The sequence below is a fragment of the Epinephelus moara genome, chromosome 3 (assembly GCF_006386435.1).
Source record: "Epinephelus moara isolate mb chromosome 3, YSFRI_EMoa_1.0, whole genome shotgun sequence".
Classification (NCBI taxonomy): domain Eukaryota; kingdom Metazoa; phylum Chordata; class Actinopteri; order Perciformes; family Serranidae; genus Epinephelus; species Epinephelus moara.
In genome coordinates, this window is record NC_065508.1 from 3,211,153 (window position 1) to 3,236,222 (window position 25,070).

Here is a 25,070-nt window from a genome sequence, read left to right on the forward strand (position 1 = left end):
TTGAGTACTCTCTGTACTGCAGCACTTAAATACTGGACCATTGAACTATACTAGAGTTTGTTAGCACAAGGTTTAAAATGCCAAGTGAAGTGTTTGCACCTCCACTTCACACAAAGAAATGGCATTGGTAGGAGAAATACTCAGGTCTTGCTGAGATAATTGTACAATGTAGAAATACTGTTACAGGTTAAAGTCCTGCATTTAAAATGCTACTTGTGCGCAAGTCACACTGGGGATTCAAAAAGTTTAATCTGCGCCTGCAATAATACATCATAATTCATTTGTTGTTGATATATATATATCTATATAATCTACATTATAACAATGACTCTAAAGTAACTAAAGCTGTCAAATACATGTAATGCGGTCAAAAACAGAATATTTGCCTCTGAAATATTGTGAAGTAGAAGTATAAAGTGGCACGCAAAGGAAAGCCTTAAGCACCCTTAAAATTTGTACTTGAGTAAATATACTTAATTACATTACACCACTGTCATATACTGTAGTTTTGTGAAGAAAGTCGCAGCTCTAACTGAATTTTAAAGCAGCGATATTGACACCGAATTTAAGTTGGATGTATTTTGGGGTGAAGTGATCCCTCTCATGCGCCTTTACGCGCAGGGAGACACCTGTTGCTGCAAACTGCACGAGCTCTCCCTCAGCTTTATTTGGACTAAATCACAACAACAACACGGTGTCCTCTCGGTGAAGCTCGGCTGTGGATGTTAGAGTCGGTTCGATCAGCTGTTTGGATCTGTGCCGCCGCGCGTAAAACATGAGTGCCGCACCCCGACATCCACCATCTGTCAGCTTAGACTACAAGACGCGCGCCTCACCGGTGTTGCGACACGAATCCTTCAGATGGGGTGGGTGTAAACACAAACTGAGCTCTCACACTCTTTTCTTATTCATTAAGGAAGTTGACTCGTGTCAGGTCGAGCGGAGCAGCGCGGGACGCAAAGGTGAGTTGGTATACTTCACTGTTTGTGCTTCTTCGGTGTGCAAAGATAACAACTTGTCTTTACATGTGAGATGAACTGTTAAGAGAGAGGTAAGAGGGAGGAAGGCAGCTGTTTGATCAGCAAACACGTCCATGTAAATACAGCCTAAGCTCATGAAATCACCAGAGGTGTGGAGGATTTACTGTCCTGTCTTTATTTAGTTTTCAAAGTTAAGTTGTTGCTCATTGAAAACTCTCATTACTTTCTTTAAATGTTGAACAGCAGCTCTGCAAATCAGCTCCATCTCACCTGAGACCCTTTGCTGCCTTTTTAAACTACCCTCCTGAGCCCCAGTTTTGAAACCTTTAGCTGTATTTCCTTCTGTATGATTGTATCTTTTATTGGCCTTTTATCAACAGCTCATGATCAAACTGTCTCTGATGTGTGTTTCTGGTGCCTTCAGAAACCTGAAATGCTCCTTCAAAGTTTATTAAAGTCGCTCAGTTTTTTGGCTTCTCTCCCAGTGACCAGCTACACTGTGCGTCAGGTTACAAATGAGATTTTGGATGAACTTTACATGTGATAATCTCGTCAATTCAAGTTATTTTAAAGCTGAAATTTCACCTCTCAGCTGTGGAAGAAAAGAAAAGAAAGCTAAGCTGTCTAACGTTCTGTTCCTGCTCAGGTGAAACTGTCACAGGGCGTGTCCGACCTTCATAAACTGCATCCTGTTGGAAGAAAAGTGAGTGTTACAGATGTTTAATTATGCTGGCAGGGGCTGTAGCAGATACTCAAGTGTGACTTCTGTCTGTGGCATCTTATTGGTTGAAGTAAACTTTAAGAGGCAGAGACAAAGGTCCACTGTGTTTCCTGTTATATGAGCTGAAGGAGACACTCCGCTCAAAACACAACATAAACTTAATCCAGAGTGTTGTCATCTGATGGAGCTTCCCCTGATGTTGCAGATGTCACAACATTTGTGGTTTGTGTTCAGGGTGTCTTCAGTGGTTTAGTGACCTGAGTGATGCTGAAACAAGTACAGTCATTATAGGTGTAGTAGGACTAGTAGAAGTGCTTTAACTTTTACTTTAGTAAAGACAGTGTAGAAGTAATAGCAACGAAATGAGCTTAAAGTAAGTTAAACTGCCCATTATGCAGAATGACTCCTGTCAATTTTATATTATTGGATAATTATCATTAATGTCTAGATTTTGGATTGGACATAGGTGAAAGATCCACCTCAACATTTAGAACATGTGCGTTTGTCCTTCCCAATAAACCCAAGTAACAGAGGACTTTACTTCGACTAAATTAAAGACACTCACACCATAAATTGACGCAGAAAAAAGCTCATATTGGAGCATAAAAATTCACCTGAATGCTGGAAATTAAGTGTTTAATGCTCAAAATTTTCTGGCCCAGGACTCCCAAACCTCACAGTTTATAATATACCAATACTTATTTACCTAAAAGTTGATTAAATGTGTATCTGACACATTGAAAAACAGCTGTGGCAACTAAATCTGGATGATAGTGGAGTTTGCGGTCGGTAAAACCAAACTAACACGCTAAGCAAAGCAAAATCAACACCTTTGACACACTGTCAACACTGTGAAGAATTTGTATTAGTGTGGCTTTAAAGCTGTCAGCAGAGGTTAGAGGATGTTTTCTATTTGACAGATTGTAGATATATTATCTAACACGGGTCCCTTATAGTCGTGGTGGCTGAAATGACTGATGAATTTCCTTATTTGAAAGACACCAGTGTCCTCACATAAGCTTGTAAAAAGTTAAGGAATGGTTCTGCACATGAAAACAATATAAAAGAGTGACCGGATCACCATCGCTGTGGGCCTGATGGATGATCAGTGTCCTCAACCAAATGTAAAAGACACCAATTATCAACTGCATGTGCTTGCTGAGCAGCTGCTGGCTAGAAAAATATTTGTTTTTTGATGCGACTAGCAGCACTATAGCTCACTTTCTCGTTCTGCAAAAACTCCCCTACACTTTAGGTTTTGCCCTGAGACTGAAATTTGGCATGGAGGTCAAAGCTGTTGCCAATTTGCAATTTTTGTTATTCAGTTTTACATATTTATGTGAGTAAAACTCTATTTCTCAAAGCCCACTGAATGAATTTTAAATTTTTACTTATTTATGTAGTTGTAGTCTTAAAGGGATAGTGCACCCAAAAATGAAAATTCAGCCATTATCTACTCACCCATATGCCGAGGGAGGCTCAGGTGAAGTTTTAGAGTCCTCACATCACTTGCGGAGATCCAAGGGGAGAGGAGGTAGCAACACAACTCCACCTAATGGAGGCTGACAGCGCCCCAGATTCAAACGTCCAAAAACACATAATTGAAACCACAAAATATCTCCATACTGCTCGTCCGTAGTGATCCAAGTGTCCTGAAGCCCCGACATAAAAAAAAGCACATGAACACAAATGAAGGAGGTGCCCATGTCTCACGGTCTCAAGCACATGTGAGCTCATAGTATGGAGATATTTTGTGGTTTCAATTATGTGTTTTTGGACGTTTGAATCTGGGGCGCCGTCAGCCTCCATTAGGTGGAGTTGTGTTGCTACCTCCTCTCCCCTTGGATCTCCACAAGTGATATGAGGACTCTAAAACTTCCCCTGAACCTCCCTCAGCATATGGGTGAGTAGATAATGGCTGAATTTTCATTTTTGGGTGCACTATCCCTTTAATTCAGACTCTTTATTCAACTAATTCCATGTTGATTAGATTATTAAAGTTCAGGAGTTCAACGGCCAAAGGTGGAAGTAGTTGCCGTCAGTCAACAAGCGCACTCTCCAATGTGACTCCAAAGATCGAGGTCAGATGACAGTGCAGTTCCCACAATAGTAACTCATGTAAAATACATACATTAGCATGATGATATTCTCTGGTCACAGCTCCCTCTCTTTTCATGCCTAACCGCCGTGTTATGTTGACACACTAGTTGGATGCACTAATGTGTGAACTTGATTTTGGCTTGTATTTGTATTTGTTAGATATATGACAGTGTCCTTGGATCAGTCAGATGATGAACAGCAGGTGGAAGTGAAATAAGAAATTGTTCCCCTTTTATATGTAACTTATTACTGTTTGTTCACTTTATACTGTGAAGCCACATGATCTTGACTAAAAAGGATTCTGGGATATTTGTTTACTGCAACTTGTGATTAGGGATTGATGAGGAAATATGAAGGGATGTAAGTGCACCATTTCAGCTGACTTTTAAACTCCCATGCATCTAAAACATCTAAAAGGAAGACTTAAATTCTCAAAGACAAAGAAATAAATTCAGGTGGCCTTAAGGTGTCATTTTTATAGTTTCAGTTTGATTTATTCACAGAAAGATCCCCAAACAGTGTCCTCTTACTTCCTCTTACTGTCCAACTGCCAAGTAAGTCCTCTAAAAAGATGCCAGAACCAATCATATATTAAAGTAATGCAGTACAAGACTTCTAGTGAAAATACATATAAAACAAATTGACGTCCTGATGCACTAGAGGAAATGTCAGAGGATCACCAAAGTAAGTAGGATTCATCGTCTTGGAATCATGACTGTTTGTTGCAAATTTCGCCAATCACCAGAAGTGAAAAGCTAACATTAAACGAACTGCATTATAGTCACATGAATTAAAATCCCCACCACAACGAGGCTGTAAAGCCATGGTTGGTGTGATGACATTTTGTAGTCTCATTTAGCCACTTATAGCAACCGCCTTTTTTAAGACACAGAAAAGCTTCACAAGTCATGGGTGGCGTATTTGCTGACATATTCTATATCGTGGAACAAAACGTGAAAATAATGTATAGTTTAATAATTTATTGTCTCCTTGCTTCCTCTCAAGTCAGTTGGCTAATATTTAGCAGAAAGGTTACATCTCCTGAGCTTTGACCGTCGGCTAACCGTTGAATGCTAACAAAATATATTTTAAATTTTGCCAGCAATTTATCAAACAGGATCGAATATCAGTTTGAACATCAACACAAAACTCTCATCGAGTGCGAGGCATCATACTCTGAAAGCCACGCCCACCAGAGGGGAAAACTGTCTGCGCCACAATGTGAAACTGAGGGCTGAAACGCTAACAAAATGCCTGTAGCTCACGAAAAAAAATAGATACCAGCATGTGAAATGTGCTTTAGTGTTTAGTGCTGATTAGCAGCATAAAGTTTAGCTTGCTAAAACATGGTGAACATGGTCAACTGTATTCCTGCTAAACATCAGCATGTTTGCATTGTCATTGTGACTGTGTTAGCATGCTGATTTAGCATTTAGTTCATTTAGTAGGCTACGGCTTACATAGCAGTGTCTTACATAGCATGGCTGCAGACTTAGTCTTGTTCGAACGTGATAATTTAACTCCCACCAAAAAATTACCTCATCTCTAATGCATTAGGGTGGTGACTATTCACATAGCTTTATGCTACTACATTAGACTATAGCTGTGTTTTGTAATATGGGTGAACTTACCCTTTAACTTTTTCTGTCCAGATGAGCACCACAGAAGCAAACGGCGAGTACAACACACAGATTTCCAAGAAGGCCAAAATGGGCAGAGACAATTCTACCCTGCACCACGGCATCCCTCCAGAGACGCTCAGTAAGGTACGTGTCACCTGAGGAGAAAACATGTTTGTCGTTGTTTGTTTAAATTCTGCCAACAAGCAGCACAGACGACAATATTAGCTCAGACACCACAGCATGAAGTGTCACTGCAGCGATGCAAACCGGCCCTTTGATTCATGAGTTTTTAAATTGGGCAACATATACCAAACACAAAGACAAAAAGTAAGCATACTTATTCTTCTTTATTTTTTTTTATACAATAAACAACAACATAAACAAATCCAGGCTTTACTGGGGAAAAAAAATCATATAAACATACATAAAAATAAAATTCAAAAAGAAAAGTAAAGATGTAAAAAAAAAACGGGAGAGCTCTGTTACAAGGCAGTGAAGCAAAGCAACTACATTCTACATTTACTCATGTTTGTACTTAAGTATAATTTTGAGGTACTTGTACTCTACTTTAGTATTTCCATGTTATGCTAATTTATACTTCTACTTCACTACATTTATCTGACAGCTACAGTTACTTTAAAGAGCAGGGTTTTACATATAAAGAATAATGACAATGAATTGTAGTAGATGAAACAATAACCGTATAAAAAGTAGTCAAAATTAGCTTCACATTAATGCTGCATGTGTAATTATAATCCAATGATATGATGTCACAGTGTCATTATGCTGCCTAATAAGTACTTTTACTTACATACATTTTGTTGATAGTTGTTTTGTACTTTTACTAAAGTAAGATTTTGGTTGCAAAACTTTTACTTAGTGGAGCACCTTTACCCTGAGGCACTGCTACATTACTTTAGTACACTGAATCCCTCTTTTATTGCTGACCAAAGGTTATGCACAAAAACTATAATTCAAATACAGACAGCTGTTGGCATACAGCCTTTATACACAGCCACATATGAAGACGTGATTTTACCCACGTTGACTGAGAAGAAACAAAAATAAAAACCCGTTGCCTACAAAGAACTGTGTCACCAACTCGTGGAAATCTGGCTGTCAAAGTGACTGCATCAGTGTGATTGTGTAAAACGCTAATCGTAACGTCATTCATAACATTCTGGCTCTGTGATTTAAGCCTTGTTACTCACGATGGGAGGAAACAGTCAGCTGTAGTAAGTCAATGCTGCTGCTGGGAGGATACTGAGATTAGGAAATCCCGGTGTTTGTATCAGTGTGATTCAGACGGGAGGTTCAGTCACAGGATCATTCAGTGACAGATGAACAGTAGCAAAGACATTTTATACCTTCATTTTGCAATAGAGGACTTCCAGTTTTCAGTTTTATGATCGCAAGTTCACAAATTTTTGGACAAGTGCAAGAGTCGCACTAAACACTCCTCTTTATTCCTAGAAAACCTCCTGCAGATTTTTCTGAGTCAACCATGAACCCTGAAGTACATTTACTCAACTACTGCACTGAAATACAATGTTGGTGTACTTGCACTTTACTCTATTATTTTTATTTTCTGCTACATTATAGATATACTCCACTGCAACTCAGAGGCAAATATGATTAGTTTTACTTCACTACATTTATTTCAGATGATAATGCAAAGTATAATCAACAAATACATGATGATATTATGCGTGTAAATAGATTTAACTTAGCCCCATATTTACCAGCTGCAATATCAGAATGATGTTCACACTGACACATCAGTACTCATTATCCAATATTTTAATATTAGCATTGTGAAGTGAACCATTCAGCATGTTATATACTTTAGATTTTGATGCCAATACTTACGAGTAAAGGTAGTGGTGGAAAGTAACAAAGTAAATTTGCTCAAGTACTAATGTATAATTCTGAGGTACCTTTAATTCGACTTTCTACTTTTACTCCGCTACATTTTGGAGGCAAATACAGTACTTTATACTCCACTACATTTATCTGACAGCTGTAGTTACTTTGAAGATAAGAATATATATGCTCAGTTTACAGAATATTAAGCATTATTGACTGATTGTATTGTAGATGAACTATTGTGAAGTAACTCTACTTACACAGTGTATAGATATATAATCCACTAATACAAAATTCATACATCATACTTCATACATTTTGCTGCTAGTCAAATTTTAAATGCAGAGCTTTTACTTTTAATAGTATTTCTGCACTGTTGTATTGCTACCTTCACATAAGTAAAAGATCTGAGTACTTCCTCTACCACTGGTTTATAATTACTGTGCACGTTTGTACAGTGATCTACTGTATGTAACAGGTTGGCCCAAGCCACTATAATGTATGCATTTGTAAAGCTCAGCCCTTTAGGGTCATGGTGAAGGAATGAAGTTAGTCACGGCTTCATTTGGGTAACGACTGCAACAAGCATGTAAGGACATGAGACAAATAATAAGAGATGATCATGTGAGAGTCGGGGGTGAAGAAAGAGTTTAATGCTACAGAGTAAGAGCGAGACGAGGCCTGAACAAACACGCCCCTGGAAAATTACTGTAAGTCATTGAAAGAAGAAAAACAGACAGCGTGGAGTAATGTGCACTACGCTTTATTTACACTTACTGTTAGTTTCTGCAGAGAGGCTTCTGGTCCTGGTGCTGGTGCTGGAACCAGGTTCAGTTCAAAGAGCATCACACAAACCATATGGGGCTGCTACATCTGTGCTAATAGAAGGCTAATAACAATAAGAAGGATAAGAAAACTTTATTTATATAGTGCATTTCATATACTGTAGGTGACAGATGCACAAAACTAGATGCACAAAGTAGTACAATCAAAAACAAGGGATGACAAATAAAATATGTATTTAAAAGTTACTTAAAAATAAGAGTAGATAACAAAGGAACAAAAAAGATAAATGAATGAAATAAAAGAACGTGCTGAAGTTGAACTTTTATGTAAAAGTAAAGCTGACCTGTATTTTTAAGTGGCTTTTACTTTTTTGTATTTTATAAGATGGTGGGTTTTAATATGTAGCGTGTGTCTTTAGTTAGCATCCGAACAAAGTTAGAAAAAAATTCACTGGTGTTTTAATAATACTGTGTGACCAGCTCTCCTCTGGAATACATACTGTCTGTTTATTTTCACGTCTTCTCCATGATTTATTGAGGACTTTTAACCTGGGGCCCGTTAGCTTTAGCTTCAGTCTGTTAGCATTATAGCCATCATGTCTAGGCTCTTATATCGATAGGATGCTTTTTACAGTTAGTTGGATTCATTAAAGTCCTCTGGATGAGGAGCTTTCAACCACATACTGTATAGAATAATGCACGTATCTACTGTGATGTCACCCATTGGTTTTGGACTTCCGTTTTGAATCCTCAAGTTCAGCATTTTAGCTGTCGCCATCTTGGTTTTTTGGAGCCAGAAGTGACCGTGTTTGGACGAGGGTGGAGGTGTGAAGGAGCAAGGGGTGGATCCGTCGCAGACAGCCTATCGCTCAAGCCACCCTGCCCTTAAATATGCATAACTTTAAGCTTTAATAAAATGAAAACAGTGTAAATGGTGAATTCTCGTACTCGTACTCGTAATCGTCGTCCTCCGCTTACCCGGGTCTGGGTCGCGGGGGCAGCAGCCTCAGCAAAGAAGCCCAGACAGTCCTCTCCCCAGCCACTTCCGTCAGCTCTTCCGAGGGAACCCCAAGGCGTTCCCAGGCCAGCTGGGCGATGTGACCCTCCACCGTGTCCTGGGGCGGCCCCGAGGTCTCCTCCTGGTTGGACATGCCCAGAACCACCTCAACTGGCTCCTCTGGATGTGGAGGAGCAGCGGCTCTACTCCGAGTCCCTCCTGGATATCCGAACTCCTCACCCTATCTCTAGGCGTCCCTCCTGGATATCCGAACTCCTCACCCTATCTCTAGGCTGAGCCCAGCCACCCTGCGGAGGAAACTCATTTCGGCCGCTTGTACTTGTGATCTCATTCTTTCGGTCACTACCCAGAGCTCATGACCATAGGTGAATGTTGGAACGTAGATTGACCGGTAAATCGAGTGCTCCACTTTCTGGCTAAGCTCCATCTTCACCACAACGGACCGGTTAAGCGCCTGCATCACTGCTGACGCCGCCCCAATCTGCCTGTCAATCTCCCGCTCCATCCTACCCTCACTCGTGAACAAGATCCCAAGATACTTAAACTCCTCCACCTGAGGCAGGACCTCCCCCCCGACCTGGAGTGGGCAATCCACCCTTTTCCGGCTGAGGACCATGGCCTCAGACTTGGAGGTGCTGATTCTCATCCCAGCCGCTTCACACTCGGCTGCGAACCGCCCCAGCGAGAGCTGGAGGTCACTGTTCGATGGAGCTAGGAGGACCACGTCATCCGCAAAAAGCAGGGACGAGATCCTCCCGTCACCGAACCTGACACCCTCCACCACTCGGCTGCGCCTAGAAATTCTGTCCATGAAAGTTATGAACAGAACCGGTGACAAAGGGCAGCCCTGGCGGAGTCCAACTCTCACCGGGAACAGGTTCGACTTACTGCTGGCCACGCGAACCAGACTCGTGCTCCTTCGGTACAGGGACTGGATGGCCCTTAGCAAGGGGCCACCAACCCCATACTCCCGGAGCACCCCCCACAGGATGCCCTAAATGGTGAATTATGTAAAAATGTACTCCCTGTGCATGAATATCAAAATTAGCGATGGAGACTAAAACCGTTTTTCGATCCAGGCTGTAAACATGTTTGTTTCTGCTGTAAAGTTGGGCAGTTTAACATGGGGGTCTATGAGGATTGACTCGCTTCTGGAGCCAGCCTCAAGTGGCCATTAGGGGAACTGCAGTTTTTGGCACTTCTGTGTTGGCTTCGTTTTTCAGTCCCAGAGGTTGCTGTTTGTTTTCAAAATGAGTGTTAGTTAGCCAAGATGCTAGCTATAGCTGATACATCTGCCAGCCAAAGATAATATTTCAGCTGATTAGATTGATGGTTGTCGGCTAGAAATGAGAAGCCTGCAAGACCCAAATTTTGATGGTAAATAAACACCATAAAACCATAGACTAAACATCAACAGTAACTAAGGGGAGCTGCGTTTAATAAAGGGTTAATTAATTAGGAATGTGCCGATCAGATTAGCTGAAATTTGCTACCTGAGATGTTTTGTGTACCCATGTGACATGCCAATAACTGACCCAATCACCAGATGAAATGATACCTTTTAACAAGAATTCCAGCTAACATTAATTTCCCACAGCTCCTCCACGTATTATCCCAACATGCCCCACTCTGCCAGGGAATCAGATTTTTCATAGGTATCAGCAGCAGCAGGACTGTTGAAACTTGTCTGAGGTATTTCAGACGCTTACAGTAAAGAACACGTGAGAAAAAGCCAGCCAGCCTGTCAAGGGGAAATATTCAGCGTGATACCATCACACCACTGATAGACTGTGGTGAAACTGGTTCTGTTTGTGATCTGCTCTGAGCCTCCATGTTGAAACTTGGATGTATAGCAACACCCAAACACACATCCTGCCCAGACACATTTTACAAACGCACCCACACAGTTTTTAGGGTGTTTTTATTTACCTACAGCACAAAGTAAGCTTACCTTACCTTAAATTGGATTAAGGAGGGTTTAGGTTGGTTCATTTGACCTGATGAGGACACAGATACAAAAAACTACTGTGGAAAACAAAGTATACCAGTACGTCACTATGAGAACATAATCTGAACCAGCAACAGGAAAAAATCAATCAGTCCAGTTTATTGTTGTTTTACCATACATCTCTGTGCAGGGCAGAATAAGAGAGAGTGTTTTTCTGGGATCAAGGTGTAACACACATCACAAAATATAAAAGAATACAACATTTATGTGGCACGACACAGCCCTTGAGTCTATACACCTGAAGGCCGAGACACACCAAACCAACATCAAAGAACTAGCTGGCTGTTGCGACGGATTCAAGACGCCAATTAACCAGTGAGCACACTGACATCACAACCTGATGTTGAAAGAACAAAGCCAACAATGACACAAATTACAAAGTGTTTATGCTAAGGAGCCCAGTGGCAAAAAAAATCTTACCTAATATAATTAGTTTGTTTCAAGCTAACGCCCTCTTGACTTTAGCCCTTTGTTTACTTTCCTCACTTCCTTCTCTTGTCTCGTGTGCTGAGCTAGACTGCCAATAACGGTGATTTCATTAACTGGCTCAGAAGGCGCTGACACCGATTCAACATGCTGATTTGTCTGACAAGGGCCGACAAGGGCTGACTAGTGCAACGGTGCGGGATACAGTGCAAAAACTAGGATGATATACGCTTACCAACAGCCAACTATAGGCTTGGTGTGACAGAGCCGTAAAATGATGTTAGCATTTAGCTCAATTCTCAGCTGCGCCTAAGCACAGCCACTGTTGTGTTTTTTCTTACCTCTGTTTACTGTTCTTGAACTTAAAATAAATAGCCATCAATAGATAGAAACTGAACACTGAGACATGGAAAAACGAAACTCTGCTTCTGAAGCACAAAGTTTTTTATTCTTCGGATTTGCAGAGCAGCATAATACAGATCTGGAAGTGTGGATTGAGAGTGCAGACCAGGAACATTTCTCCTGGCATCCTTTTTAAAACTTTCAAGCTACACTCCTCCTGATTGGTTGGGATGCACCGTGGTGCCAGGCTCCCCATTATACAGAGACTCTCTCTAATCTTCCTTCACTACTGAGCCTCATACACTCTGGTATGCACAGGTCAAGATGATCTTCCTCCTTTGTATCCTAACTTTCTGATTCTCTGAGCTTCATTTTTTCTGTGATTTGAAATGAACACAAATAAGTTATACATGTAATATGTATCACATAGGTTTTGTATTGATCATCTAAATAACCCAATTCCCTTTTTAAAAAAAAAAAAAACCAGATCACCCTGTTAAAGCAATTTTCCCTCCATGCGCCCTCCCAGCCCAATCACCAGAAGAAGATGTTGGCATTGTACGTTTCTGCAAACCACAGATACATTGTAAAGTGACATAATATTAAGGCATGACGCCTGCCAAGCCACAAACCACCATTCAAGACCAACAAACAAACAATGTATTTTCAGTTCCTTTTTAGCCTCCAAACCTGGGTGTTTTTTAAAGATCCGTTGCTGTGTTTCCACCGGGGATGGTGACATGGGAAGTGGCTGTTTTTTACAGATACATTGAGGTGTTTCCAGCCGGGATAGGGCCACAAAAAGCCGTGTTTTTTTTACCAATTGGTCCCTGCTTTTCCAGCGGCCTTTGTGCCAACCAATGTGGGTATTTTAAGCCAAACATATGGTCTTTACCAACCATAACTGAGTGTTATTTATGTCTAAACCTAACCACACATTAACCAGCATTGTTGAAACATAGTTTCTCTATATCTGGTTCATAATAACGTACAAATGTCAAGTAGTCGTGGTATGACACCATCATTTATTCTAGGAATTGGGTTGCAGCCACCCCTCACATCACATGTCACATTTGACATTTAAAAACTGATATCATTATTAATATTTCACACACAGAAAAGAGGATTTTACTGTTACCAAGGCGCCTGTGCAAAAAGTTAAGAAGATATGTTTGTTCCTCTGAAAGCATGTGAGCAGTTTTTTTTACCCAGAATTCCATTCTTTGTGGCCTTAATCAAAATGCAACTATGAATCATTTTTCTCCATAACTCTTTATATAACAGAGCTGCTCTTGTGCTCACAATTATTATTTATTATCCAGAAAGGAAGTTCACTTTGTTGGGAGTGCCAAAACAGCCAACACAACAGAGACCCTCCATAGAAACGGTACAGGAAGCTGCACATCATGTCTGGATGATGTGTCCTATACTCCTCTTCCTCATTATGTCTGCTACATGTTACCCGAACAAAAAACACAACAAAACAAAACACAACAAAAACAAGAAAACAAGTCTTAAACCTTAGATTTGATCGTTTACTTTTAGTTTAAATAGGAGGTTACAGATGTGAAATAAATGCCACACTGTGGAGCGCTATGTGTCCATGTACAAATACAAAAGCAGTTTGGTACATTACATTTTCCCAGCTTTTAAAATGTGTGCAGTCCAGCCAAAGGAAGTGGAAAACAGGAAGAGAAATGAGAATTGTTGTTGGCATCTCTAGGGGACCGTAACATGTTGTGCCAACCAGGCCTCTTCCTGCGGAGCCTCAAACATTTCATGTAACAGAGACACAAACATGTCTTTTTATTACTGTGTTTTTATTCCTATGTGGCATATAGACCACAGTAAAACGTGATGTTACTGCAGGACGTACGTTATAACAGACCACCAGATGAACTGCCACTGAATATCCAAATATAAAGTGAGAATATGTAGAATTTGTGAAATAAATTCCTCATATTATGTATGATTTCCAACTGATGTAAAGTCAACCAGGCGATGTCAGAGGATTGCTCAGTGGGTGAATGACTTCTAATGTACAGTAAAATAATTTGCACAAATGCTTTGAGTCAGAAATCACACTCCTTCTCAAAGTCATGACTCAGTCAATTCTAAACACATATTGACATCATTCAGTGTGACACTTCTTGAGTATTTCATCATCTCTGATGTCTATCGAGAATCCATAAATACACTCATAAATCATAGAAGAAAGATGCCTCACAGGAGCCGGTAATATCTAGTTCGACGTACTTTTAAACAAGTATAGGTTAAAACAAACTGGGCTCAAAAGAGAATAGCAGTGCCTAGGCCTTCCTGTAGCTGACATTACAGCAGCAACATATCTGTCCATCTCCGTTCATTCATATCTGTTGATGAATCACACATTCCACCTGTCAACAAATCACTTTAGACATAATGATGAAGTCCATTGACAAAACGTGATGTCATCCCGAGTGACAACTGTGTCAAATCTGCCGCTTCTTTCAGCTCAGGAGTTCCCTTTGTCTTAAGGATCCTCGGGTGTGATTTAGCACTCCTGGTAGTGACATAAGATCGTCATCAGCTTCATTTAAGTGGCCACAGAGTTCTTTTAAAATGTGCTGTGTCATAACTGGAAGGACGACATCATTCTGATTTAATTGGGAATCACTTTGCGCAGGTGTGACGTGAAGTGCAGCGTACTAAAAATGACAATGGCACCCTAAACATGAACCCAGCAGAGGAAGATAACACTGCAGGATACATGAGGAAACTTTTTGAAGGCAATCAGACACCAGCACACTGTTTTATTCCACTTCAAACGCTGTGTCAAGTTTTTCAGGGTGACTCTGATTTGACACTTTAGATTTTGAGGAAACACTGCCATCTTATGGATAAATGATGTGAAACCTGTTTTGTCTGTTAAATATATATACTGCACTGCATCCACATTTTGTAATGTCTTATTTAATGTTTGTAATTTTTTATTTATTCTTATTTATCTGTATTTATGTGAAACATTCTACCTCCTGAGACACAAGACAAATGTCAGATCTTTTTTCTGACAATAAAGCAATATCAAATCAAATCAAATCAAACACATTCATGTCAGAAAAGTCCATTTTATACATTACAATGTCTGCTTTTCTCTCTCTGCAGGTGCAGGGCTACCTGGATCAATTCCATCTGTCTATGGAGAAGCTGCAGGAGGTTTCCGCTCGCCTGAGGAAAGATCTGATTCGAGGGTTGGGGAAACACACTCACCACAGGGCGGCCGTCAAGATGCTGCCCACCTTCGTCAGGGCCATTCCAGATGGGACGGGTAAGTTTATATTCCTGATCATATTTTATCAATCATTTAATGTAACTTAACTTTGTGAAAATTTGCACATTCCCTCCTCTTTGTTTTAAAACACTGTGCAGCTTTGTCTTTTCTTTTTTAGAGATTTTACATTTTTATTTGTAGATTTATATTTTATATTTAGCATTAGCATTAGCATTTCAACATTAGCAGACATACAGCCCACACACTCTGTGCCTGAATTGAGCATCAGTCAAAGAGAAGACAGTAGAGCGCAATGGCTTTTTGTACTGAAGACACAAAAACATTATTGATTTGAAATTAGTGTTTTATAATTAGTATTTCTATTTTTCAACCACTGCAATACCCAGTTTTATTACATTTCTAACTGCAGAATAAAAGCACACACTACCTTTGCCTCTTGATCAATCAGTCCGTTGTTTCCTCTCCGGCAGAGAAAGGCGACTTCCTGGCGCTGGATCTCGGTGGAACAAACTTCCGGGTGCTTCACGTCCGTGTGATGGAGGAGGAGCAGAAAGTGCTGAAGATGGACAGTCAGATTTGTGCCATCCCGAAGGAAATGATGATGGGAACTGGAGAACAGGTGACTCAGGCAAACAGTGTTTAAGAAAACAGAAATAAATGAATGTGGGCGTCACATATACATAGAATATTAAAGTAAGTATAATCTCGGACACCCCTGTCCTCATGAAACATTTGTAAAGCCAATTCTTTAAAAGTATTTTACATCCTGTTTTGTTTGCATCCGCGTTTACTCTAAACAAACAAAGAAAAGTCCGCACACTTCAGCTCCCCTTTTAGGTCCATTTATTCCATCATCATGGAGTGACATTTCGGGCCACAGGTGCCCTTCTTCAGACTGAAAAATACAGCTGAGGACGCCATTTTTAAAGCTCCGTGCCCTTCTTCAGACTGAAAAATACAGCTGAGGACGCCATTTTTAAAGCTCCACACAGGGACCTGTGTGGAGCTTTAAAAATGGTGTCCTCAGCTGTATTGTTTGCATCCTGTTTTGTTTGCATCCGTGTTTACTCTAAACAAACAAAGAAAAGTCTGCACACTTCAGCTCCCCTTTTAGGTCCATTTATTCCATCATCATGGAGTGACGTACAGCTGAGGACACCATTTTTAAAGCTCCACACAGGTCCAACCTGTGTGGAGCTTTAAAAATGGTGTCCTCAGCTGTATTTTTCAGTCTGAAGAAGGGCACCTGTGGCCCGAAACGTCACTCCATGATGATGGAATAAATGGACCTAAAAGGGGAGCTGAAGTGTGCAGACTTTTCTTTGTTTGTTTAATGTAATTCTTTAAGTCCAGCACCTTCTTCATTTTTTGGATGTGCATGACTGCTCTTTTTATATTCATCCGTGTTTACTCGCCACCAGTCTTCTTCCTCCCCGCCTTTGTTGGCACATTGCTGCAAATCTCAGTGTGTTACCATCACCTGTAGATACATGGAATAGTGTGAAACCATTAGCAGGTATCACATCACAAGATAAACAAAACAGGGACCCACTCACAGAAAATCAGCTCCATAAACCTGTTAGAGGTCTAACATTGCCTGGGGAGCCTTCACATCTTTTTGTGTATGTTTTTAAACAGTGTAACGACAGAAAGTGCACTAGTGTTCCAGGAAACATCACCTCACCTGTGTTTAGTATGAAACTATGTTATCTCAGTTATTGAGATGTTTAACATCCTCACGGCAGCTTGAGTGCAAAGAGCAAAAACAAGCTCTTCAAGATTGTCAGCATTGCAGGGAAGGTGACTGGCGAGTCACAGACACAACTCAGCAATATGTCTGACACTATATATAGAATTTTCTAAACATATATGTATGTACTGTAAGTATATGCCTTAGATCCATTACACTCAGTTTGAGCTGTATCAGGGAACACTGCTGTATTTATAAGATGACCCTTCTTTTACTATATATGTGACTTATTGATCCTATTTGCACTATTGTATCATATATATTGTTAAATGTATGTTTTTAATGGTGCATTGTGTCATGTGTCTGTGTGTACCTCTGACGTTTTGAGAGAAGGCAAATACAGGCAAATATAAATATCTGATCCGACTCGATCAGATAGAAGAGGAAGAAGATATACTTAATTAATCCCAGAGGATGTTGTCATATACACACAGGCCCGAAATACACACACATGCACAAACAGGAACTATACATGCATTAAATGGAGAGATGTCAGAGTGAGGGGGCTTGGCAGTGCTCGGAAGCAAACTGGCACCTTTCCAGCTACCGGGCCACGCTCCATACTCGGGCCAGACGGGGACTTGAAGGAGCTAACTAGATAGCCAACATCAAAAGCCTTGGGTCTAGAAAGATATCCTTACTATCCGTGTTTGTATATTTTTTAAGATGTTTAAGATATTTGAGTTAAAGATGTGTCTGTCTATTTGTCTCTCCAGCTGTTCAACCACATCGCCGCCTGTCTTGGTGATTTTCTCGTCTCTCAGAATCTGAAGGGACTAACTCTTCCTCTGGGCTTCACCTTCTCCTTCCCCTGCGAACAGAAAGAAATTGACAAGGTCTCACACACACACTCACACGAGAAAACACACACACACTACATGTTTCAGTCGGGGTAAGGGTTAACCAAACCTCACAGAAAAAAATTGTTCAAAAAGATTTAGGATGAAAAAGTTCTTGCATGACGATCAGTGTGAACTTTTAGCGATTTTTAAAAGAAACCCATTTTCACATCAAATGTTCTCCACTCAGAGCATCCTGATCCGCTGGACTAAAGGCTTCAACTGCTCCGGAGTGGAGGGCAAAGACGTGGTGAAGTTACTGAAAGACGCCATCCACAGGAGAGGGGTCAGTCTAAAATACTCATATGATGATTTAAAAGAAAAAGAGATGTGAAGCAACATGAGGGGTGCAGGGGTGAAATGTCATGATGAGAGCTGCCACAATAAGTCAAGTAATCAGAAAATTAATTTGCAGTTATTTTGATAATGTATTAATTGTCATTTTTCAAACTTTATGTCGTCTGGTTTCAGCTTCTCAAATGTGAACATTTGATGCTACTAATACTTGATGCTAAGTACTGTACTTAAGTACAATTTTGAGGTACTTTACTTGTGTCCTTTCTTTTCATGCCCCTTTCTACATCCACTCCACTTCATCTCAGAGGGACAAATTGCACTTTTTTACTAATTATGCGACAGCATTAATTACTTTACAAATTATGATTTTATATTCGAAACATATGAAGAGCTTATGAATACGTTCTAAAGCTGAAATTTAAGTTATTTTTCAAGCTAAACATCGCCTTGTTGCTCCTTCACAAATATGACAATTTGCTGCTTTTCCTTTATAATGATTTAAAAAAATAAAATGTATTTGTAATAATGTTGAGGTTTAGACTGTTAGTTGGATTAAACAAATATTGTGAAGGTGTTTCTTTGGGCTCTGGGTAATTGTGATGGCATTGCTCACTATTTTTAGAATTGGAACACACCAAACGATCATTAATTAATGGAGAAAACAATTAGTAGATTCATCCATAATGAAGCTGATTCCTTGTTGTTTGTTTGTTGTTTCTTTGCTCAGACTCTGATTAAAAGTAATGTGTAACTCTGCAGTTTCTCTTTGAGAGATGGATGTAGCACAGTGTATGTGTGTTTCTGTGTGTGTGTGTGTGTGTAGGCAGGTTATTTGGTATACAGATTATAAATAGGAAGCACATAAACACACCTGTCTCTCGCTCTCTCTCTCTCGCTCTCTGCAGGACTATGATATAGGCTCAGTTGCCATGGTGAACGACACGGTGGGCACAATGATGAGCTGCGGCTACAGAGACCAGAACTGTGAGATCGGCATGATCATCGGTAACCATTTATTTTAATGAGTAAACAACTTAAGCATGTCCTCAGACAAACCTGACATGAATCTGTAGGAAAAGAAGAAGCAGTCAGATCTTTTACGTGAAGGTGGAGTCTGTGACTCTGGAGAACGATTGGTGATATTTATACTCAACACCCCAACAAATACACCCCTCCTGTCAGTGCTCCTTCACCAGCTCCGTTTTAGCATCCCTCTCGCTCCCTGAAACTTTCTCTTTGTACACCCATGGCCTTTCCTCTGTCCTGTGCACACGTGAAGCAGCATAGTGTTGTGTGGCTCACTCCGAGCCACCTATTTGTTTCCCATTTGCAAAGCCACAGCTGTATGAACACCGGATTTATTGTCAGTGTACACACAGAATGGACAGCTGGCGGATCGTGGGGAGATATTTGCTGAATTTGACATAATGTGTATTGGATTAGAGTCACAGACTGCACCTTTAAGTAAAAGTAGCAAAACTACAGTGCAGAGGTTCGATGTTAAAAGTAAAAGTTTTGCTTTTGAAATCTTCCTTCAGTCAAACTACATAAGAGTTACCATAAGAGTACCAAAAGCAAAAGTGCACCTTAAACTGAATGTGACAAGATTTTTGTTTTGCTTCTTGATAACTTAAGTCATTGTCACTCCTGGGCCACACTGCCTGCACGAGCAATTTGTGAGGTTACGTTGCTGAACTGCTGCAGCTCGCATGTGCACGGTGTTCACACAGACGGCGTTGCTGCTGCGGCACTTCTGCAGAGCTGCCTGCAACTATGAGAACTGTATTTCCCAATTACAAATATGTCATAATAAAAAGCCTCGTATTAACAAATCAAGAGGATTCTACAGAAATTTGTCAGAGGGTTTTTATTTTGCAACAAAAGTGAGAGGTGTTGATTTCATAAGTAAATATATTTTATCATGCCTCCGACAGATAAGCATTGAAACTATAGTGAAAGACGGTATTATGTCAGTATGATTATCAGAGGACCATTTTCACAAAAAAGGCAAGACTCCTTTTCTCTAGATGTTCTGCAGCAGAGCATCAGCAACTCTGCTTACCTGGACAGTGTGGCTGCTCTAACCTGTTAACATGGACGCTGAAAAAAAGTCAAAGGGGTTCTGTGACGCGTACACCCTGCTTTCACAGACAGTGTGGCCCAGGCGTTACAGACAGCACTCACAAATTACAGGAGGGTTTTCTTTAATAGGCAAGGATCATTGGTGTAAAAAATATATGACTAGAAATTTAATAAGATTAATATCTGCATTATTGAAGCAATAGTTAACCCAAAAACTATGTAGTACTCACCTCCTGATAACCTTTATATGGTCCCAGAAAAAGTTCTCAATTATAAAGAGAGCAGAGCGCCCGAGAAATGAACGCATATTTGTGCGAACAGACTTTGACAAAGGCCAAATAAAGGACAACCAAAAAGGTTGTAAGACGTCTGAAAAACCTTCTGAATCCCAGTGTCTTGTATCCAATCGTGGGTTCATGGAAATCCAAACACATTATTTTCGCTAGACTTTTATCCAAACAAGTTCCACAGGAAGATAATATGAAAATGATTTGTTTAGCAATACTTTACCAAATATGATATGCCTTTGATTTTGAGTCTGCTCTCCTTAACACCATTAGATAGAAAACTGTTCTGGGACCATAGAGAGCCCAGGGAAGCGAGTACTAGATGCTGTCTATTTCTTCAGACCAGCTGTAGAGCAGAGCCGTTTTCAACAGCACGCTGTGTGGCTTGCTTTGGGTGTTTCGCTCAGGATGATAGCTGTAGAAAATCTGTCATTTATTCAGTTTAAAACACCATTTCCCATAATCCCATAGGTGCTTGCAGGCTAAACGTTGCAGTATACTGGCAAGTTGAGCGTCTCTGGTTAATGCAGACACGTCTGTGATAACAACAGGACAGAGTGCAGAGTTTACAACTAGCTGTAGTATTTGTTTGTTTTAATTTTCAAGTAATCTGTATTTTGAAATCAAAACCGTTTCAGCAGCTACAGTGGAGCCAGTATATCTGCAAATATAGAAAATAAGCTTCAGGAACACGCTCAGTTGTTTCAGACAGACCGATGAAAGATAAGCTGAATGAGAGATCTCACCAAGTTATGCAAGCTAGACAGGAAGTGATGTTTGGCTCTCACTGTAGACTGATCATAGAAGGACTGAGAAGAGGAGGTATGTGAGAGGACACTATGGTCACCATGATGATTGGGATAATACTTTAATATACCGCAGATACCTGTTTCTTGCAGGTACAGTATCTGGTGGACCCATGAGGCTGTTACTCTAACAACATGGGAAACAGAATCCTCTCAGGTGGTATGGAGCCGCACAGAACATGTGATTTCTTACATAACGGACATTATGTGCTTTACCTGGTGAACAGCAGCGGCTCCATGACATCATGATCACATTAGACATGATGAGGGTCATGTTGTAGCAGTGAAAGGTCTCCTTTCTTCTGCTCTAATTAGTTTGGTTTAAGAGCTCGCTGGAATATGAAGCAAATGGTTGTCTCACAGGAAATGATTACGCCACCCCTCTATGTGTGTGTGTGTGTGTGTGTGTGTGTGTGTGTGTGTGTTGGAGAGACTGAAATAATAGATGGTGGAAAACAAGCAGGAAGGTTTGATTACTGTGTATTTGTTTCTAAGGAACATACAAGCAGCTGTCATAACTCTGCAGCAGAGCCAGATGTATGTCAGGTGTTATTACCATGTTTTATCAAGCACAAATAATGCTTTTCAAAGTCTTTGTCATCATGTTTATTTTTAGGCCTCCTAGCTGGCGTTAGCTGTGGCTGGAGGCATCATGTTTTTGGGTTGTTTGTTCATGCCATTCTTGCAAATGCGATATCTCACGAACGTCTTGATGGAATCTTATTAAACTTTGCACAAACCATCACTTAGACATAAGAATGAACTGATTAGAAGTTGGTGGTCAATGGTCAAGGTCACTGTGACCTTGGGTCCGTCTAATTTTGTGAAATTGATGTCTCAAGAAGACCTTGAGGCAGTTTCCTCAAACATTCACCCGAACTCAAGAATGAACTGATTAGAATTTGGTGGTTGAAGTTCATGACCTCACAAGACATGCTTTTGGCCATAACTCAGGAATTCAAACACTAATTATTGTTTATTGTTTAATGTTTAATGGATCCCTCTTAGTTGTCACCATGGTGACGACTATTCTTCCTGGGGTCCCTAAAAAGCAAGACAAATAACAGTTCCTATACAGTGTTCCCAAAATAGAGATCACAGATAAAAAAAATTTTTTTTTTTTAAAAAAACAAAAAGCAATGAAATTATTCTGTTCACACAAAAGAAACTAAGATCATAAAATAAAAAAATACTTAGATGAATAGACAAATTTGAATATATGTGTACATAACGTGTGCATATACACACATACACCCATATACACCCAAATTCCTACAAGCACATATATATACATACATACATACATATGATGCACCATGCATACACACGCATAGTGCATGTATATACATACATAGTACAAGCACATACATATACATACATACGCACGTATACGCCCACATATACACAAACGCATATTCAGAGACCAGCTCATTAAGAGCTGTTTCTACAAGTTAAAACTAAAAACACAAAATAAGACACTCTGCAGCTTTACAGAAATCAATCAAACTGAATTTAACCTAATTTCTTTACTCAAAACAGCTTTTTTAAATTCCCTTTTAAATCCTGATTTCTTACCCTTGAGTAAGAGATAGTACGGAAGTCCATTCCAGTATACAATAGCTCTGTATAATACAGTTCTTTTCAGTGCATTTGTTCTAGGTCGAGGTAGTCTAAAACGACAGCTTAAGGCCTGTCTGGTATTATAATCATGTGTGAACTTGGTAGGTACTAGTAGAGAAAACAGGCTACTGGGTTTACGTGAATTACAAATATTATTTAAATACAAAATAAGGCTGCATGCTAATCTGTCCTCCACTTTCATCCAGGAGAGTTTATCATGCATAGCATTTACATTATTCTTAATAGAACAGTGAAGTGAAGTGAAGTGAACTTCACACAAATGTCTAATAGGATAAAATGATGAAGTGATGACATTATATATCCAAAAGGTCAAAGGTCAACATCACTGTGACATCATAATGTTCTGCAAAAACACTTTTCTGGCCATGATTCAGCTTCATATCTCAGGAACAGAAGGGGAGACATTTTGGTGTCCACCTTGAAACTGTGCTGATTGTAAAGATCGTATTTGCTGCTGGGGGAAGATGTGTGTGAAGCATCCATGTTTTCACGGACATGGATGTAAACTGTAAGTGCAACTTGATGGGTTTTCAGAGGCATACAACCAGGAGGCGGTGATTCTAGTTCTAGCTTGTAGCTTTCATTGTCCAATTTGTGTTTGTCATTACAAAATAGGATGTACAGTATTTTGTAACAACTGGGGGTTGGACAACACCAGATGTTGTTTGCATAAGTAAAACTTTAAGTAGCTGCGTGTATCTTTGCAAGTCCTGGATTTGAAATTTACTCAAGTAAAAGTACAGAAATATCATCCACTGAAGTAAAAGTACTCATTATGCAGAATGGTAAAGATGGAGCTCCTTTCTTTTCAGCAGTGGAATGTAACAAAGGAAATTTACTCAAGTACTCAACTCAACTCAACTTTATTTATAGAGCACTTTAAAAACAACCACAGCTGAAACAAAGTGCTGTACAAAAATAAAAACATAAGACAAACAATAAAAACAATAAAACAGTAAAACAAGAGCAGAGTCTCATGCTGGGTTAAAAGCCAAGGAGTAAAAATGGGTTTTAAGACTGGTTTTAAAAATGGACAGTGAGGGGACCAGTCTAATGTGGACAGGTAAATCGTTCCACAATCTGGGAGCCGCCACAGAAAAGGCTCTATCCCCTCTGAGCTTCCGCTTGGACCTCGGTACATCCAGGAGCAGCTGATCAGCTGACCTGAGGCACCGAGTACTGCACTACAAATTTGAGGAACTTGTATTTACCTCAAATAGAAATACTTATATTTCTATTTTCTGCCACTTCTCACTATGTCATTACATTACGAAGGGAAATGTACTCTTTACTCCACTACATTTATTTTATAACTTTCATTACTTTGCAGAATCAGATTATTAATACAAAATATATTTAAAATATAATCAACTTACTGCTACTATGCTACCTGGCAGCATAGTAAAAAACATTAAAAATTATATTGGTAACACTTTACTTGAAGGTGTCTACATAAGAGTGACATGACACTGTCATAACTATGACATGACATGGTCATGAACCTGTCATGAACATTATGTACATGTTATTAACGTGTATGACTGCTGTCATTAAGTGTCATTCACTTTTTGTAATGACAAGTTGACATTGTTTGGGTTGTCTTGATTATGACAACTTGACATTAACCAGGATGACATCACCAGAAGTTGTCTTTATGTTAATATTAAGTTGTCATTATAAGGACATCCCAAACAAATTTAATGTCAACTTGAGGAGATTACTTTGTTTCAAGTGGCGTAGACAGCAGCTGAGTCCTCCTCAAAAACAACTCATGTACAAACCTGATTTAATAAGCTTGACCCTATATCGTGCGTCTGTCTCTCTGCAGGTACGGGAACCAATGCCTGCTACATGGAGGAGATGAAGAACGTGAAGCGTGCTGAGGGCGAGGATGGGAGGATGTGCATCAACACAGAGTGGGGCGGCTTCGGGGACGATGGCTCCCTGAAAGACATCCTGACAGAGTTTGACCTGGTGGTGGACGAGACATCCATCAACCCCGGCATCCACACGTACGTACGACAGGTCATTAGGAAATGTTTTCAGTGTGGAAACGATTGATCCAAATCAAATTTACAGATTGTTTTAAAGGGCCAGTGTGTAATATTTGGCATGGTTTATTGTCAAATCTGAATCTGAATCTGAATATTCTACCCATTAATATGTTTATACAAGTGTATAATCGCTATAAAATAAAATTCGTTTGGTTTTCGTAGCCTTATAATTATG

The 25,070-nt window shown here is 39.9% G+C and overlaps 1 protein-coding gene across 1 annotated transcript in view; it reads left to right on the forward strand.

The window, feature by feature from the left end:
• The first annotated feature begins 861 nt into the window (after window positions 1–861).
• LOC126388193 (hexokinase-4-like) overlaps window positions 862–25,070 on the forward strand; it is a 32,078-nt gene continuing 7,869 nt past the window's right edge. The window contains exons 1-9 of the mRNA XM_050041135.1: window positions 862–962; window positions 1,627–1,683; window positions 5,454–5,567; window positions 15,013–15,175; window positions 15,610–15,758; window positions 17,606–17,725; window positions 17,919–18,014; window positions 18,931–19,030; window positions 24,670–24,853. Of these exons, the coding sequence (XP_049897092.1) occupies window positions 5,454–5,567; window positions 15,013–15,175; window positions 15,610–15,758; window positions 17,606–17,725; window positions 17,919–18,014; window positions 18,931–19,030; window positions 24,670–24,853 (926 nt within the window). The 5' untranslated portion in view covers window positions 862–962; window positions 1,627–1,683. The remainder of the gene's footprint in view (window positions 963–1,626; window positions 1,684–5,453; window positions 5,568–15,012; window positions 15,176–15,609; window positions 15,759–17,605; window positions 17,726–17,918; window positions 18,015–18,930; window positions 19,031–24,669; window positions 24,854–25,070) is intronic.